This window comes from Panthera uncia, chromosome D4, assembly GCF_023721935.1.
Source record: "Panthera uncia isolate 11264 chromosome D4, Puncia_PCG_1.0, whole genome shotgun sequence".
Lineage (NCBI taxonomy): Eukaryota > Metazoa > Chordata > Mammalia > Carnivora > Felidae > Panthera > Panthera uncia.
The window spans coordinates 90,718,086-90,732,566 of record NC_064807.1 but is presented as its reverse complement, the minus strand read 5'-3'; the positions used below and the strand labels follow the sequence as shown (position 1 = coordinate 90,732,566).

The following is a 14,481-nucleotide window of genomic DNA, read 5'->3' as shown; positions in this document are numbered from 1 at the left end:
CTCTGCTCCAGGCCCCACACCAGCCCCTGGGGGCTCCTCCCTGGGTGACCCAGCACCGCCCGGGTCCCCTGAACACACATCTCCCACCCCAGCCTTCTCACCCTCGGGCTCTGGCTCCGGGGGCTCCGGGTCCTGATCCCAGGACCGGTGAACCAGGACCCTGTGGAGGGGCCAGGGCGGTGAAGGAGGCCTTCCCAGGCCAACTCTAGGCCCTGCTTCCCGAGACCTCCGTGCGGCCACTCTCTCTCTGGGTCCAGGGTGGCCCTCCTGGGCGACGGGGCACACGCACAACTCTGTAGGGCAGGTGTAACAGGATTCCGCCAGACGTTTCCTGATTTCATGGGTTGATTTCTGTAAAGACAGTGACCCGCGGCCATCCCGGAGACATCACAGCCCCGCCCAGTCATCCTCAGTGTCCTTCCACCCTCTCCACCTCTCTCAAAAATAAATAACCATTAAAAAAAATTTACAGAAACCACAGGAAAGTATGTGGATGATGACTTATGGAATAGAGAAAATAAAGACATGGAAATTATAAAATTTTTTTGAATGTTTATTTATTTTTGACATAGAGAGAGCCAGAGCATGAGCAGGGGAGGGGCAGAGAGAGGGAGACACAGAATCCGAAGCAGGCTCCAGGCTCCGAGCTGTCGGCACAGAGCCCGACACGGGGCTCGAACTCACAGACCGCAAGATCATGACCCGAGCCGAAGTCGGACACTCAACCGACTGAGCCACCCAGGTGCCCCAAGACACGGAAATTATAAAAAAAAATGCAGTGGAAACTCTGGAGTTGAAAAGTACTGTCACTTGTGTGGAAGATTTTCTGGGAGATCTCAACAGTATATCTGAGATGGGTGAGAAAGTATCCCACACATTCGGCAAACTGTGAAGGGAGACCAAGAGAAACCATCCAATCTGAAGAGCAGAAAAAATGAAGGAAAAGGAGCAGAGCCTTCAGGCCGTGGAACTCAATCAGGCAGCATAGCCATACTCACAGTCCAACAGAAGAGGAGGAAGAGAGAGGGAAGAGACAAGTATCTATTTAATACAAAAGAAGACAGTAAGTGACATGAGACATATAGAAAACAGATAGTGGAGGGCAGACATAAATCCAACCTTATCTAGAGTTCCACTAAATGTAAATGGATTAAACATTTCAATCAAAAGACAGACACTGTCATCCAGCTCCATGATCTACAAGAGAAATGCTTCAGACTGAAGACACAAGGAGGTGAAAATAGCACAATGGAGAAAGAGACACCATGTGAACAGTGACCATGAGAGCTGGAGAAGGTCTATCAAATTTAGAAAAATAGACTTCAACACAAGAGAAATATTACTAGACACCAAGAGGGATATGTCATAGCAAATGGAGACTTGATTCTTCAAGAAGGTAAAATAATTATAAATGTCCATGCATTCAACACCAGGGTCTTCCAAATTCATGAAGGTTCTCTCTGGTTCACTCTGACAAAAAAAAAAAAAAAGAATAGCAAGCACCACAACCAAAACCAAAAATGAGAAAAGACACTTAAGCTCCCAGTTGGAGAGGAAGAAGCGAAATGGTCTTTCTCCACAAATGACTGGTTCTCTCTGTAGAAGATCTTGGGAATCGACAACAAGAAACTATAAAAATCAATAAATGAGTTTGCAGTGTCATCCATTGTGTTTCTGTGTACTAGCGTTGGACAATCTGCAACGAAAAAGCAAGAAGACAATTCGAGTCACAATACTCCCCAAAAGAGTAACACGCTTAGAATAAATTTAACGAAGAAGTGCAAGGCTTGTGGGCTGACCTATAAGCCATTGCTGAGAGAGCTCAGATGTTGTACATAGACGGAGGGATGTTCCATGCCCGTGGATTGGAAGAGTCAGTATTGTCAGGATGGCGAATCCCCCCGAATCAATATATAGATTCAATTCAATCACTGAGAAAATCCCAATGGGATTTTGGCGGGGTTTTTTGGGAAATATACCAGCTGATCTTAAAATTTATATGGAATTGCAAGGGATCCAGATAGCGAAAACAATCTTGAAAAAGAACAATGTTGGAGGTCCTATACTTCTCAATTAAAAAGTATTGTTGGGGCGCCTGGGTGGCTCGGTCGGTTGAGCGTTCGACTTCAGCTCAGGTCATGATCTCACGGCCTGTGAGTTCGAGCCCCGCCTCGGGCTCTGTGCCGACAGCTCGGAGCCTGGAGCCTGTTTCGGATTCTGTGTCTCCCTCTCTCTCTGACCCTCCCCCGTTCATGCTCTGTCTCTCTCTGTCTCAAAAAAATAAATACATGTTAAAAAAAATTAAAAAAAAAAGGATAGACATATAGATTGATGGACTATATTGGAGAACATGGAAAGAAGCCCAACTATTTTTGTCTAATTGATCCTGACAAGGTGCCAGGGCAACTCATTGGTGAAAGGGAACATCTCCTACTAATTCTGCCGCGATAATGGCGAGACCACTTGCAGAAAGATTAATTTAAGCCTGCACTGCACAACATATGAAAAAACTAACTTAAGATAGAGCATAAATCTAAATGTAAGAGCTAAAGCTATAAAATTTCAAGAAGAAAACACAGGAGAAAATCTTCATGACCTTGGGCTAGCCAGATTTCTTAGATACACACCAAGAGCACGATCCATTTAAAACAAGACAGATTGGACTTCCTCAAAATTAAAAACTTTTGTGATTCAAAAACACCATCGTTTCCAAAATGTATAAAGAACTCTTGAGTAAAGAAATAATAGAGGAAGAGGACAAGCCATAAAAATGGAAACTCAGCTTAAAAAACGGGTAGAAGATCTGCATATGCATTTCACCACAGAAAATGCACGAATGGCCAAAGTCCCGTGGAAGCGACTCAGCGCCACTAGTCATCAGGGAAGTACACATCAAAGCACAACAAACACCCCCTTACACCCACTAGAAGGGCATCGGCCAAGAAAATGGGCAAAAACAGGTGTTGTCACGGATGTCGGGAACATGAGGCCATCGCCCGTTTCGAGTGGGAATGTGAAAGTGGGGCCACCATGGAAGACACCCTGTCATTTTCTCACATAATTGCATAGTGCTGCCGGATGACCCAGGAGCCCTCTCCTAGGCACGTACCCCACAGAGCTGGAGCCGTACGTCCGCACGGAGACCTTCACACAGATGCGGACACAGCATCCCTCGCCGAGCCCCGAGGTGAAACAACCCAGATGCGCAGCAGGTGGGGAATGGACAAACAGAACGTGGTCTGCCCCTGTGATGGAATATTGTATCATTCAGCTGTGAAAAAGACCAAAACACCGGCCCCGCTACCACGGGGATGTATCCCGAACACATGATACTGAGTGCCAGGCCACGTATTTTATGGATCCCCTTGTATGAAATGTCCAGAAGACAAAAATCCACAGGGCTGGCTTCCAGGGGCTGGGGTGGGGTTGGGAATTGATGCTGGGAATGATGAGGGACCTTGCTGGGGAGGTGGGAACGTTCTAAAAGTAGATTTTGCCGAAGTCTGCGCAAGCCTGAAATAGAGCAAAAATCCCGAATTGTCCGGTTAACACGATGACGTACGTGCCGACAAAGCTGTTCAAAGGCAGCGTGACCTGGAAGCCGTTCTGTCCCTTGGCGGAGGCGGAGGAAGAAGAGAGAACTGAGAAACATTTCCAATCTAACCCAGCAGTTCGATGGGAATGTCCGCACTGCTGGCACCTGGGGCAGGGTTGAAGGCGAGCCGAGTCACTTGGGAGTCACAGCGAGGTCACCAGACCAACCTAGTTCTGGGATGGTTTCCGCTGAAACCCGCAGCGTCCCCCGCTTCCCCAAACAGAACAAAATCAGAACAGAGAAAGCAGACACGCTTGCTCTGTCCAACCTACAGCAAGGTGGTGACGGTGGGCCGACCCTTGGAAGTCACCGGGTCCGCCTGGCCCTGCCGCCCGGCGGTCAGTGCCGGGGGCCGCGAGCCAGGGGCCAGCTTCACTTCCCCGCGCAACGGCCAAGCCAGCTGGAGCCTCGCGCACGTGGATATTGATGTTGGCTTTTCCACATGCACGGCAGACCGCATAATTGTTTGAGAGCGAGGACTTTTGAGACGGGCACGGTCCGTCTCTGGAGTCTTAAAGGTCAGCTGCTATGGGTTTAGAGATACATCCTGTTGCTTTGTCCCGGTGCCTCCTTCCTTGTTGCTGGAGATCCGCAGTGATGGTGGCCTGTGCAGGCCCCCCCCCCCCCCCCCGCCCCGTGTCACCACTGCCGACCTTGCGCTGCCCAGCACCTGCCTGTCCCCCGATGCTTGAGCCCGCCGTCGCCCGCACCTCTCCCGATAGAGTACCCTCACTGTGCCATCCACGGCAGGGCTGTCCTGACCGCAGCACCCACACCAGGTGCTGTGCTTTGCCTCCCACCGCCGGATCAATCTGGCCGTGTGTCGGCTCATGTGGCTGGAGTCCAAGCTCCGGGGCGGGCTTCCGTGAGGTCACTCAGGGTCTGGGAACTCTCCATGTCTCTACTCAAGGGCCCACGAGCTTGGCTCATCCTGATGGGGTTCCTGTTGTGGCTCTCAGATGTCCTTGGTTTGTCTCTTCCCGTGTCTCCCGGCTCTTTCCAGAGCCGTCACTGACCAGAGGATGGGGTCGCGGTTAGATCAGCCAGACTCACCGTGAAGGGCGGTCAGCATCCATGAGGACACCGGTCCATGGAGAGCAGGGAGGGTGGAGGTCGGGAACGGTCGCTGGGTCACCCGCCATGGTGCCACCAAAGGCTTCCTCGAGACCCTGACTTCCGGCACTAACAGGGCTCCTGTGGGCCCAGCAGCCCAGGGACACTGTCAGCCCTTCACACTGGTCCCCCTAATGCCTAGGAGAACCTGAAAAGATGTGTTCGGCACCCACAAGGAAATGCCCAACGGCCCCAAGGGACATGGTGGCCGCAGACCAAATGGGGAGCAAACGAATAGGGGAGAAACCATGGCAATAATGGGATTATCCCCAAATTCAACCTCATACCTAATGGCAACCCTGTTAAAACCCCTGGGGAATGTTCTTTGGGGGGTGGTGGTGAGATTATAGACAATTTACATGTTTTCTGAAAAGCATAAGATTACAATACAAATATATCGGCTTATATTTAATGTAAACAGCCTTTAAAAAAAAATTCTGATTATACAGCTGACCCTTGAACGACACGAGTTGGAATTGCGTGGGTCCACTCTCGACCTGGGATTTTTTTCAGGAAATACAGGCCAGCGCCGTAAATGTGTTTTCTCTTCCTTTTCATCTTCCTCTGACGTTTCTCTTCTGCGGCTCCCTTTACGGTAAGAACACAGTGTGTGTTCACAGAACGGGCCAACTATGAGCCAGTCGACTGTTCGTGTGATCGGTACGGCTTCCGGTCACCAGCGGGCTATCAGCAGTTCAGTTTTGGGGGGAGGTCAAAAGTTTTATGTGGATTTTCAACTGCCCAGGAGGTGGGGTTGGGTACCCCAGCCCCTGCGTTATTCAACAGCCAACTGCACAGAACTCAGAAGAGGCTGAAAATTTAAAAGTCGGAGTTAGACTCTCCCTTGTTCAGCTCCCCCACCCCCCAGGGGAGTCTTTCTATTAGTATTCGGAGTCTGGTAGGGCCATCCCATAGGCAATTGCAAACAAGCGCTCAGAAAACCAGAAAAGGGGAGAAATGGGAGCGGGTCAGAGGCCACGGTGTTGTAGACCCCCCTCCCCAGCGCACCCCCGGGTGAGTCTGCTGCGGGAGGTGGCCCCTCGGTCACGCACAAGCCCCGGCGCGCACCAGCCTCTGAGGAGTTGGCTCCCTTCCCACCCTCTGGCCCCTCCACGCCTTCCGTGAAGGGGGCCAAGACTCACGGCCTCTCCGAGGTCAAGGCCGATGGCACCTGTGAGCCGGCCTGCCGGGAGCAGGGGGAGGGCGCGGGGACAGGCCCTCCCTCCCTCGGCGCTGGTCTCGAGGCCCCGCCTGCGACAACTTCAGCTGGGGTGGGCTGGGGACTGCCGGGGAGGCGAGGCGGGAGAACTTCAGGGTGGAGGGCGGGGGCCAGATTCCCCGGGGGGCAAACAGGGCCGGTTTCATTCTGTTCCCTCCTCAGCGGCCCCTGCTAGTGAGCCCTTCCTCTCTGCTCCTCCTAGTCGGTGAGGGAAAGCGCACAGCCTGTCATCTGCGGCACAGGGACAGTTACCGGCCCTCAAGCCCCCTGCTCAGAACCGGCCCCAGCTGCAGAGTGAGGCGTCCAGTCCCCCGGAAGAAGCCCGGCTGAGAGGTCAGCGTGTCCGTAATGAGGCCCCTGCACCCCCCTGGGCCGGCCAAGGCCGATCGGGCACGACCCCCGTGCCGAGCACACGGTGGGGGCCCGGCGTGGCTCCCGGACACCGACTGGGAGAGGCCTGCCTTCGGGTCCCGTTCCCTGGGATCTGCCTCCCAGGAGGAGGGTGTGAGGAGCCCCCGAGAGGCTCCTCTCGCCGGGGCAGCGGCCCAGAAAGGTTGGCCAAGCCTCCCCTGGGGGCCATGGCCACCGGCACTGACCTAGCAGCCAAGACAGGAGGACACACTGTTCGTGTGACATTCACCATAACACAGAGCGAACTAGTGGTACAAAGGGGTCCTGTGTTCAGAGAAGCCGGGGACCTTGCAGGAGCTCAAGGTAGAAAGAGCTGGAACAGAAACACGGCGTGACCTTTCCTGGAAGCCGCCTTGGCACCGCTGGGCCCTCCGGCTGCCTCGCTGCTCCCGGGCCCTGAGGTCAAGTGTGGCTCACCTCGTGCCAAATGGCTGCCACTGGGTCAGCTGGGCTAAGTCCAAGCTTCCTTTTGAGCCCAGTCCCGAAGGAGCACGTGAGCCAGCCAATGGGGGAGGTGGGAGCCGAGCTGACCTGGTGACGGGGCCCCCTCAGCACGCCGCCATCAACCGTGACACGGGGTCCTGCACGGACGGTGGCCCTGGCCCCTTCTTCCCGAGGACAGGGCGGCCGTGCTGGGCTTTGGGACGGCACAGGCCGGGGGTGGGGTGGGCGGGGGTCAGATGGAGACAGACCGACCCGCGCTGGACATAGAGCAAAAACAATACAAATTATTAACCTGAACTAGATGGGAAAGTAAATATTTATTTGGAGCCAGGAAAAAAATCCACAAAACTGCACGCCGAAACAGCTGAGTACCAGGGCACCTGGGTGGACCCGACGGCTGTGCATCCAGACTCTTTTTTATTTTTATTTTTTATTTTTTAAAATTTACATCCAAGTTAGTTAGCATAGAGTGCAACAATGATTTCAGGAGTGGATTCCTTGGTGTCCCTTACCCGTTTAGCGCCCCCCCCCCCACAACCCTTCCTGTAACCCTTAGTTGGTTCTCCATATTTATGAGTCTCTTCTGTTTGGTCCCCCTCCCTGTTTTTATATTATTTTTGCTTCCCTTCCCTTGTGTTTGTCTGTTTTGTCTCTTAAAGTCCCCATATGAGTGAAGTCATATGAGTTTTGACTTTCTCTGACTGACTAATTTCACTTAGCATCATACCCTCCAGTTCCATCCACATAGTTGCAAATGGCAAGATTTCGTTCTTTTTGATTGCTGAGTAATACTCCACTGTATATATAGACCACATCTTCTTTATCCATTCATCCATCGATGGGCATGTGGGCTCTTTCCAGACTTTGGCTGTTGTCGATAGCGCTGCTATAAACATGGGGGTGCACGTGCCCCTTCGAAACAGCACACCTGTATCCCTTGGATAAATGCCTAGTAGTGCAATTGCTGGGTCGTAGGGTAGTTCTATTTTTAGTTTTTTGAGGAACCTCCAGACTGTTTTCCAGAGCGGCTGCACCAGCTTGCACTCCCGGCATCCAGACTCTTGATTTTGGCTCAGGTCGTGATGTCACGGCCATGAGATCGAGCCCCGCGTCGCACTAAGTGCTGACGGTGCAGAACCTGGGGGCTCTCGCTCTCCTCTCTCTGCCCCTCCCCTGCTCACACTCACGTCCTCTCTCTCTCTCAAAATAAACATTTTTTTAAAATAAAATAAAAATTACAAAGCTACGTGCCATACACATCACCAAATCCAAGGAGAACCATGACATTTGATTAGTTACTACGTGCACATCTCCAGAAAATGTCATTGTCCCGTGTCTTCTAGCCGCTTCCCGTGACGTTGACTTTCTACTGTTTCCTGCAGCAGGAAGAAAATTCAGGCTCCGCTCTAGTATGGGGCACCAGAATTCGTTTGTCATTGCTGGTGGCTGGGGCGCAGAAGACACGTGACTTCCAACATGACACATTTGTTACCCCGTCGGGATTTGGTGCCTTGACCAGAATTCTGATCAATTCTGCTTCGTGTGATCACCGTCCAAACAGCATAAAAGTGTGTGGCATCACCCTGCGGCTTCAGACAGAGAGGGGCTTGCGTTTAGACCGGCCCTCGACAGGAACCGACCACCGTTTACAAGTGACCGCACCGGGGCACGGAAGCACGGGACGCAGACCGGACCCCGGCTTCGCGCAGAGCGGCCTTTCTCTTCCTTCGCTCTCCACGTGTGGGGACCTGCAGCCCACACACCCGCGTGGGGACCCCAGCGGCATCGGCACAGAGGGCAGTGGGGGGGTTCCTGAAAGCCAAGGCCACAAGGGGGAGCCAACAGAGAGTAGCTCTACACTCAAGTGACCGTCACACCGTCCCACTGAGCCCCAGACTGCCCGTGGCCCCCTCCCGCACCACTGAGAAGCTTCAGCAAATTTACAAATTCTCACGACCAGGGAGCAGTTCACCTGCGCACGGGAGGGGCCCGCAGGGACGTTTCAGGGTCTGTACGAGCAGAACCGCGGGGGCCCCGGGCACGCGTGTCTGCCGGGGACTGCCTGTGGTTCTCCCTTGGGGGCTCACACCCCGCGGCCGTGGATGAGAATTCCGCACGCCACGTGCTACGGGCACCTACCCTCGGGTGGGGTTCTGCGGGGGGATCTCCTTTTCGTCCCGCCCCGCGGTGACGCCGAGCGCCCCGCACCCCGCTGCCTCTTCTGTCCGCTGCCCACTTTGTCCCCCGCCGCTGCTCTTTTTTCTGATTCCTTTGCAGGAGCTCCCGGTGGACCCCGCATAAACCTCCCATCTGTACACGCTGCAAACGTTTTCCTCCTGCCTGGCTTGCCTTTCACAGCCTCTGTTAGGACCTCTCCCTCTCTTTTCGGGTCTCCAAAGCTTTGTTTTTCATATGGTGCCTCACGGTCTGTAGGGAACTACGTGTGTGTGGTGTGAGGTAGGGACATCAGCGTTCGCACCTGTTCCACACGGTGGGATCCGTTTATCCAACGCCCCCCCCCCCACCCCCCGCAGCTGCTCTTGTCACCTGCAAGGCGCGTCTGCATTTCCGCTCCTGCTCAGAGCTGTTCCTGGGCCGGCCACGCCATCTCCCTCTCTCTCTCTCTGCCCCTCCCCTGCTCACACTCTGTCTGCCTCTCTTTTTTTTTCTCTCTCTCTCAAAAATAAACATTAAAAAAAATATTCTAGTTCGTTAATTTCTGCTCTTTATAATTGTTTAGATTTTAATTTCTTTAGGCTATCTTTCTTATTTCTTGACTCACATGCTTAGCTCATTTATTTTCATTGTTTTGTTGTTGTTTAAGAAACCCACCCAACGCTCTAGACGTTTCTCTCTGGATTTCTTTAGCTGCCCTGTCTTTGTCCACGCAGGCCGCTATAGCAAAAGCACCAGACATTGCTTTCTCAGAGTTTCGAGGCCGGAAGTCTGAGATCACCTTGCCAGCAGGTGCGGTGTCTGGCGAGGGCCATCTTGTCGCTGTGTCCACACCCGACGCACGGGGTGAGGCAGCCCCCTGGGGTCTCTCCGCAAGGGCACCGATCCTATATCTGGGGACCCCACCCTCAAGGACCCACTCGCCCCAGGGGCCCCACCTCCTGACGGCATCATGGAGGGGCTAGGGGTTCAGCAGAAGAATGTGGGGGCCACAGCACGGGACACGATTCGACACCCAACCTGTTTATAGTCTTTCTAAATACGCTATACTTTTCTTGTGATTTCCTCTCAAACCACGAGCTGTTTGGTTCTTAAGTGTGGATTTTCTCTCTCTGCCACTCTGTTCACCGCGGGCCCTCGCGGCTTTTAGGCCACAAAGGGCACGCTCTTTGTATTGCTTCTTGAAATTTGCCGCATTACCCGCACGTGGACACTTTGCGGCTCTTCCGGAGCGAGATTCTTCGGCCATGAGACAGGCCTCTATCGTCTTGCTCTGGAATCTGCTTCGCGCGCACAGCCTCTCACCCCTGCGTGCCTCTGCTCCAGCGGAGGGGTGTGACGACTCCCGTGTGACCGCGGGTTCCTGCAGCTGCTTGGCCTTTTGGGTTTTGACCCAGCCTGTCCTCAAGGTCGCGACGGTCGTGCCTTCTCGGTCGACTGCTCCTTCAGCTGTTTTTGTGCTGGTTCCCCTTGCGTCCCTACTAACGCTTTTCGCCTGAAAGTGTGTCTGGTCTGTCCTGCTCTCCTGTGACGCGGGGGGAGTCAGATGTGACGTGGCCAGACCAGAGGCGGTGTGTCCCCGGCGGCCTCGCGGGCTGCCTCTGCGTTCTCCGGGCTCCCGATGTCACGTTTGCGCATGTGCGTGTGCACATCACACACATCCCCATTTCCGCCTGCCCGTCGTGGTCCTCCCCTTCCGCGTCTCGTCTGTCACCGCTCCGCGCAAGGTGTCCACGCACACGTCTTGCCAGGAGGGTGGACGACCCCTTTGAGTCGTTCCCACACGCCGGATACTTCCTTCTCGATGCTGAATCTGGGGTCGGGTAGCCTGCCCGGGATACAGGAGGGTCTGCGAGACCAAGCCTGCGTCCTCTCTCTGGCGGCTGGCACGCCAGCCAGGCTCGCTTCCCTTCCCGATAGCATCTGCTACTGTGTCTCTGGCCCGTGGCGCAGACCTGACGGGTCCATGGCGGTCACCCAGAGTTGTTCAGTCCTACAATAACGATGTTTTATCCGCTTCACTGCAGAATTGGCCACGGTTGATGGCTGGGAGCGGTAGACTGTCCGTGCCAAGCCTCCCGGGGGACCCGGGCCGAAGAGTATAAAGTGTGGCTGTGCGAAGGGCCGGGGCAGCCTTTCGGAGCCCCAGTGAGCACCTGTCAGCAGCCGTGAGCACGTACCCCTAGACATGAAGGCCCTGCTCCTGGCCGTCGGCCTCGGCCTCATCACCGTCCTCCAGGCCCAGGATCCCCCAGCCTCGGGCGAGGACACGACGGCCGTGAGGCTCGGACGGGGCAGGGTGGGCTGGAGGGGGCGCAGGGAGGCGTGAGACGTTTCAGGCCCAGGCACTGACCCCTGCCCCTGAGGCAGTGGTCAGACAGAGCAAAACGGGTCTGTACCAGAGGACCCCCAGGGTGGAGGGCACCTGTGGAGGCTGGCAGCTGGCACCCGGGTGCTGGGCGCCGGCTGGGGAGGGTGGTGGGCTCGGAATTGCGGTGTGCCTCCAGTCCCAGGGGTCGGGAGGGCCTGGGCCCGCAGAGGGGGAGGGGGGCCCTGGGGGGGTGGTTGGCCTGTGTCCTGAAGAGAGGGCACCTTCTGCAGATGTCAGGAAAATGGTACCTGAAGGCCATGATCACAGACCGAGAGACATCCCAGAAGAAGCCGGAGTTGGTGACTCCCATGATCCTCACGGTTCTGGAGGGGGGCAACCTGAAAGCTGAGACCACCTTGCTGTGAGTGTCAGCTGTGGTGGCCCGTGACCTCCCTCAGCAGCCCCCTACGTGCACACGCACCGCGAGGCCAGCATCTGGGTGCGGCGGGCACAGGCCACACTGTTGTCTTCCTCACGCTCAGCACGGGGCAGCTTTGGGGGGACCCTGCCGTGGGAAGTGCCTCACTGCGGGGGGGGGGGGCACCGGGGAGGGGAGAGAAGCCCCAGACGGGACCCCGTGGGCTTTGAGGGGCAGCGCTGGCTGATTAGGGGTGAGACACCCACATCCCCTCCCCTGGGAGAGCCCCAGGGAGCTGCCCCACGTGGCACTGGGGGCCCGGCCGAGACTTGGGGTGGGAGATGGCAGCTGCCCAGTCGGCCGGCCTCAGACCCGGGGCATCACGGGGCCCTGGCGAGAGGCCACACCCACCGCAGCCCCCCACGTGGCTTCTGTGTTCCAGGATAAATGGTCAGTGCAAGGAGGTGGAACTGATCCTGGAGAAAACCTCTGAGCCCAACAAATACATGGCCTGTGAGTCCTGGAGCCTCCACCGGGCAGTGCGCGCCCCCCCCCCCCCCCCCCCCCCCCGGCCCCGGGAGACGAGGCAGTGACATGATTCCAATGGGGACTCCCGGCCTGAGAAGCCCCGCTCCTATCTGACCCCTAAATGCCTGCCGTCTCCTCTCATCAGTCAGTGTGCCTCACAGATATGAACACCAGCCCCCAAGCACTGGGTGTGACAGATCTGTCCCCGGGGGGACTGGCCTGTCCAGAACGTTCCCATTATGGCTGTGCCCACGTCAGGGGTAAGGGCTGAGCTCCCCACGCCCCAACCTCTTCCAGCCCCACAGCCCGAGACTTCTCCGTGACCCGGTGTGCAGGGGCTCGGGCCAGTGGGGAGGGACCTGGGGGGGAGCCCGGAGCGCGTGGAGGCCGGGGGGTCTGCTAAGCTGGACCCGGGTGAACGCTTCTTTCCGGAGAGCCACGTGGCTTCTCCCCGACGTGTGCACTGTCCTCCCGCAGACGGGGGTAAGCGTGTCGTGTACATCAAGCCAACAGAGGTGAAGGACCACTACATTCTCTACTGTGAGGGCGAGATCCAGGGGAAGCAGGTCCGAATGGCAAAGCTTGTGGGTGAGGCTCACACATCAGGCGCTACCCGCCTTCCCTTTCCTTCTCCTGGGAGGAGCCGCTGCCTTCGGGCTGCTTTTCCGGAAGGGAAGCATTTATCCCCACCCCCAGAGTTTGGGCTTCTGGGTCCCAGCCTGGGTCTCTGCAGTGGAAACCCAGAGCACAGGGACTCGAATGTCACAAATGTCACGGGGCAGGCCCCGCTGTGCATGGGGACAGCTCCGCTTCCGGTGGGGGGCGGGGCGTCTCTGGGGCGGGAGGGAGAAGAGCTCTGTGCGCAAGGGGGCCTGCCCGGGAAGGAAAGGCCAGCTGCCAGCCTTCATTCCTGGACAGGTGGCTCAAGGAGGCATCGGGAGGTCGGCACCACCCCTGCCCGGTTACAAGAGGCCCCGAGAGGGTCTCCTGGCGGACGGCCTGGGCCCCAGGACCAGAGAGGCCGTGCATTTCCTCTGTGGCGGGAGGGTCCAGCGGCCGGGGCGGGGGGGGGGGGGGGGGGGGATCCCCAGGGTGTTTGTGAAGAGTGTGCTTCCTCCCGGGTCTGCCGCTAGGAGGCCACAGCATCCCGGCTCCGCCTTTTCAGCCACACTCTCCCCCCCCCCCCCCCCCCCCCCCCCGCCCCGCCCGAGGGCCCTCCGGTCCAGGCCCCACGCGGGTGTGGGGCCTCCCTCCGCCCAGGCTGGGGTAGACACAGCAGCGGCTCCGAGTGGGGCCCCTCACCCTCGGATCTCCTGGTTTCACCCACAGGAAGAGATCCTGAGAGCAACGAGGAGGCCTTGGAGAATTTTCAGGAGTTCTTAAGAGACAAAGGATTCAACCAGGAGATCTTCTTTCCCAAACAAAGCGGTAGGAAGGGCGGCTTTGCCCGGTGCTGCCCACTCACCCGGACGGTGGATGGGGACACGCTGTGTCTCGTTTTGGCTTGGCTCTCTCCGGGGTGGTCCGAAACCTTGGCCGGTGAGGGGCCTGGGCGCTGACTGACTCCCTGCCATCTTCTGAATCACGTATGTTTTCTTCTGTCCACAGACACCTGCCCTCCCGGGACAGATCAGGGTAAGTGAGCGGCTGCAGAGGACGCCTGCGAAAACCACCTTGTTGCTGGGGGGATTTCAAGAGGCCATCTGGTCTGCCCCCCACCCTGGATCCCCCCTCCCAGGCCAGGCAAGGGGACTCCCTGCCCCTGGAGTCATCCTGGCACGTGGGCGTCGCCTGCACATTCGGTCTCATCGGGTGAGCCCCTGGGCACTTAGGAAGTCCTTTACGGAGAGCGGGCAGGAGACATACCTCCCGACATGCCCGTGCGCTGGCCAGCAGGTGCGAAATCCCTCCTCGCCCCTGAACAGTCATGGTGACTCTGTTTACCCAATGACTTGCTTAAAAGGTTCAGAGATATGGCAGCCATGTGCCGGATACTTCAGCTTTCCTGGGTCTCTCACTGGAGTTTTAGGGACTTGCCTAGTCCCTAGTCACCTGCCCAGGTGCTGGCAGAGTCAGGATCCAGACGTCTTCCCGGTTCCTCCTTTGCTCTCCCCCATCCTTGGACTGAAGCTGGCTTGTCACATGTTCACACCTGGCCTGGGAGCCTTGGGGACAGCCCCTGGGAAGCTGCCCCTTCTGATTGTTCAGGCTCAATGGCTGGAGCCCCCCGTGGGCCCACACTTGTACCCCACAGTGGCCCCCCCCCC

At 56.7% G+C, this 14,481-nt stretch overlaps 1 protein-coding gene across 1 annotated transcript; it reads left to right on the top strand.

Moving 5' to 3' along the window:
- The first annotated feature begins 11,027 nt into the window (after positions 1-11,027).
- Positions 11,028-13,970, top strand: LOC125918721 (major allergen Can f 1-like). Its single transcript, XM_049624923.1, has 6 exons — positions 11,028-11,235; positions 11,559-11,689; positions 12,129-12,199; positions 12,692-12,802; positions 13,544-13,642; positions 13,823-13,970. The coding sequence occupies exons 1-6, from the start codon at positions 11,146-11,148 to the stop codon at positions 13,855-13,857; spliced, it is 537 nt and encodes a 178-aa protein (XP_049480880.1). The 5' UTR covers positions 11,028-11,145; the 3' UTR covers positions 13,858-13,970.
- The last annotated feature ends 511 nt before the right edge of the window (positions 13,971-14,481 follow it).

Coding starts and splice junctions, on each gene's coding strand:
- LOC125918721 (XM_049624923.1), top strand. CDS start 11,146: ATGAAGGCCCTGCTCCTGGCCGTCGGCCTCGGCCTCATCACCGTCCTC. Junction 12,200..12,691: donor GCCCAACAAATACATGGCCT/GTGAGTCCTGGA, acceptor GTCCTCCCGCAG/ACGGGGGTAAGCGTGTCGTG. Junction 13,643..13,822: donor CTTCTTTCCCAAACAAAGCG/GTAGGAAGGGCG, acceptor TTCTGTCCACAG/ACACCTGCCCTCCCGGGACA.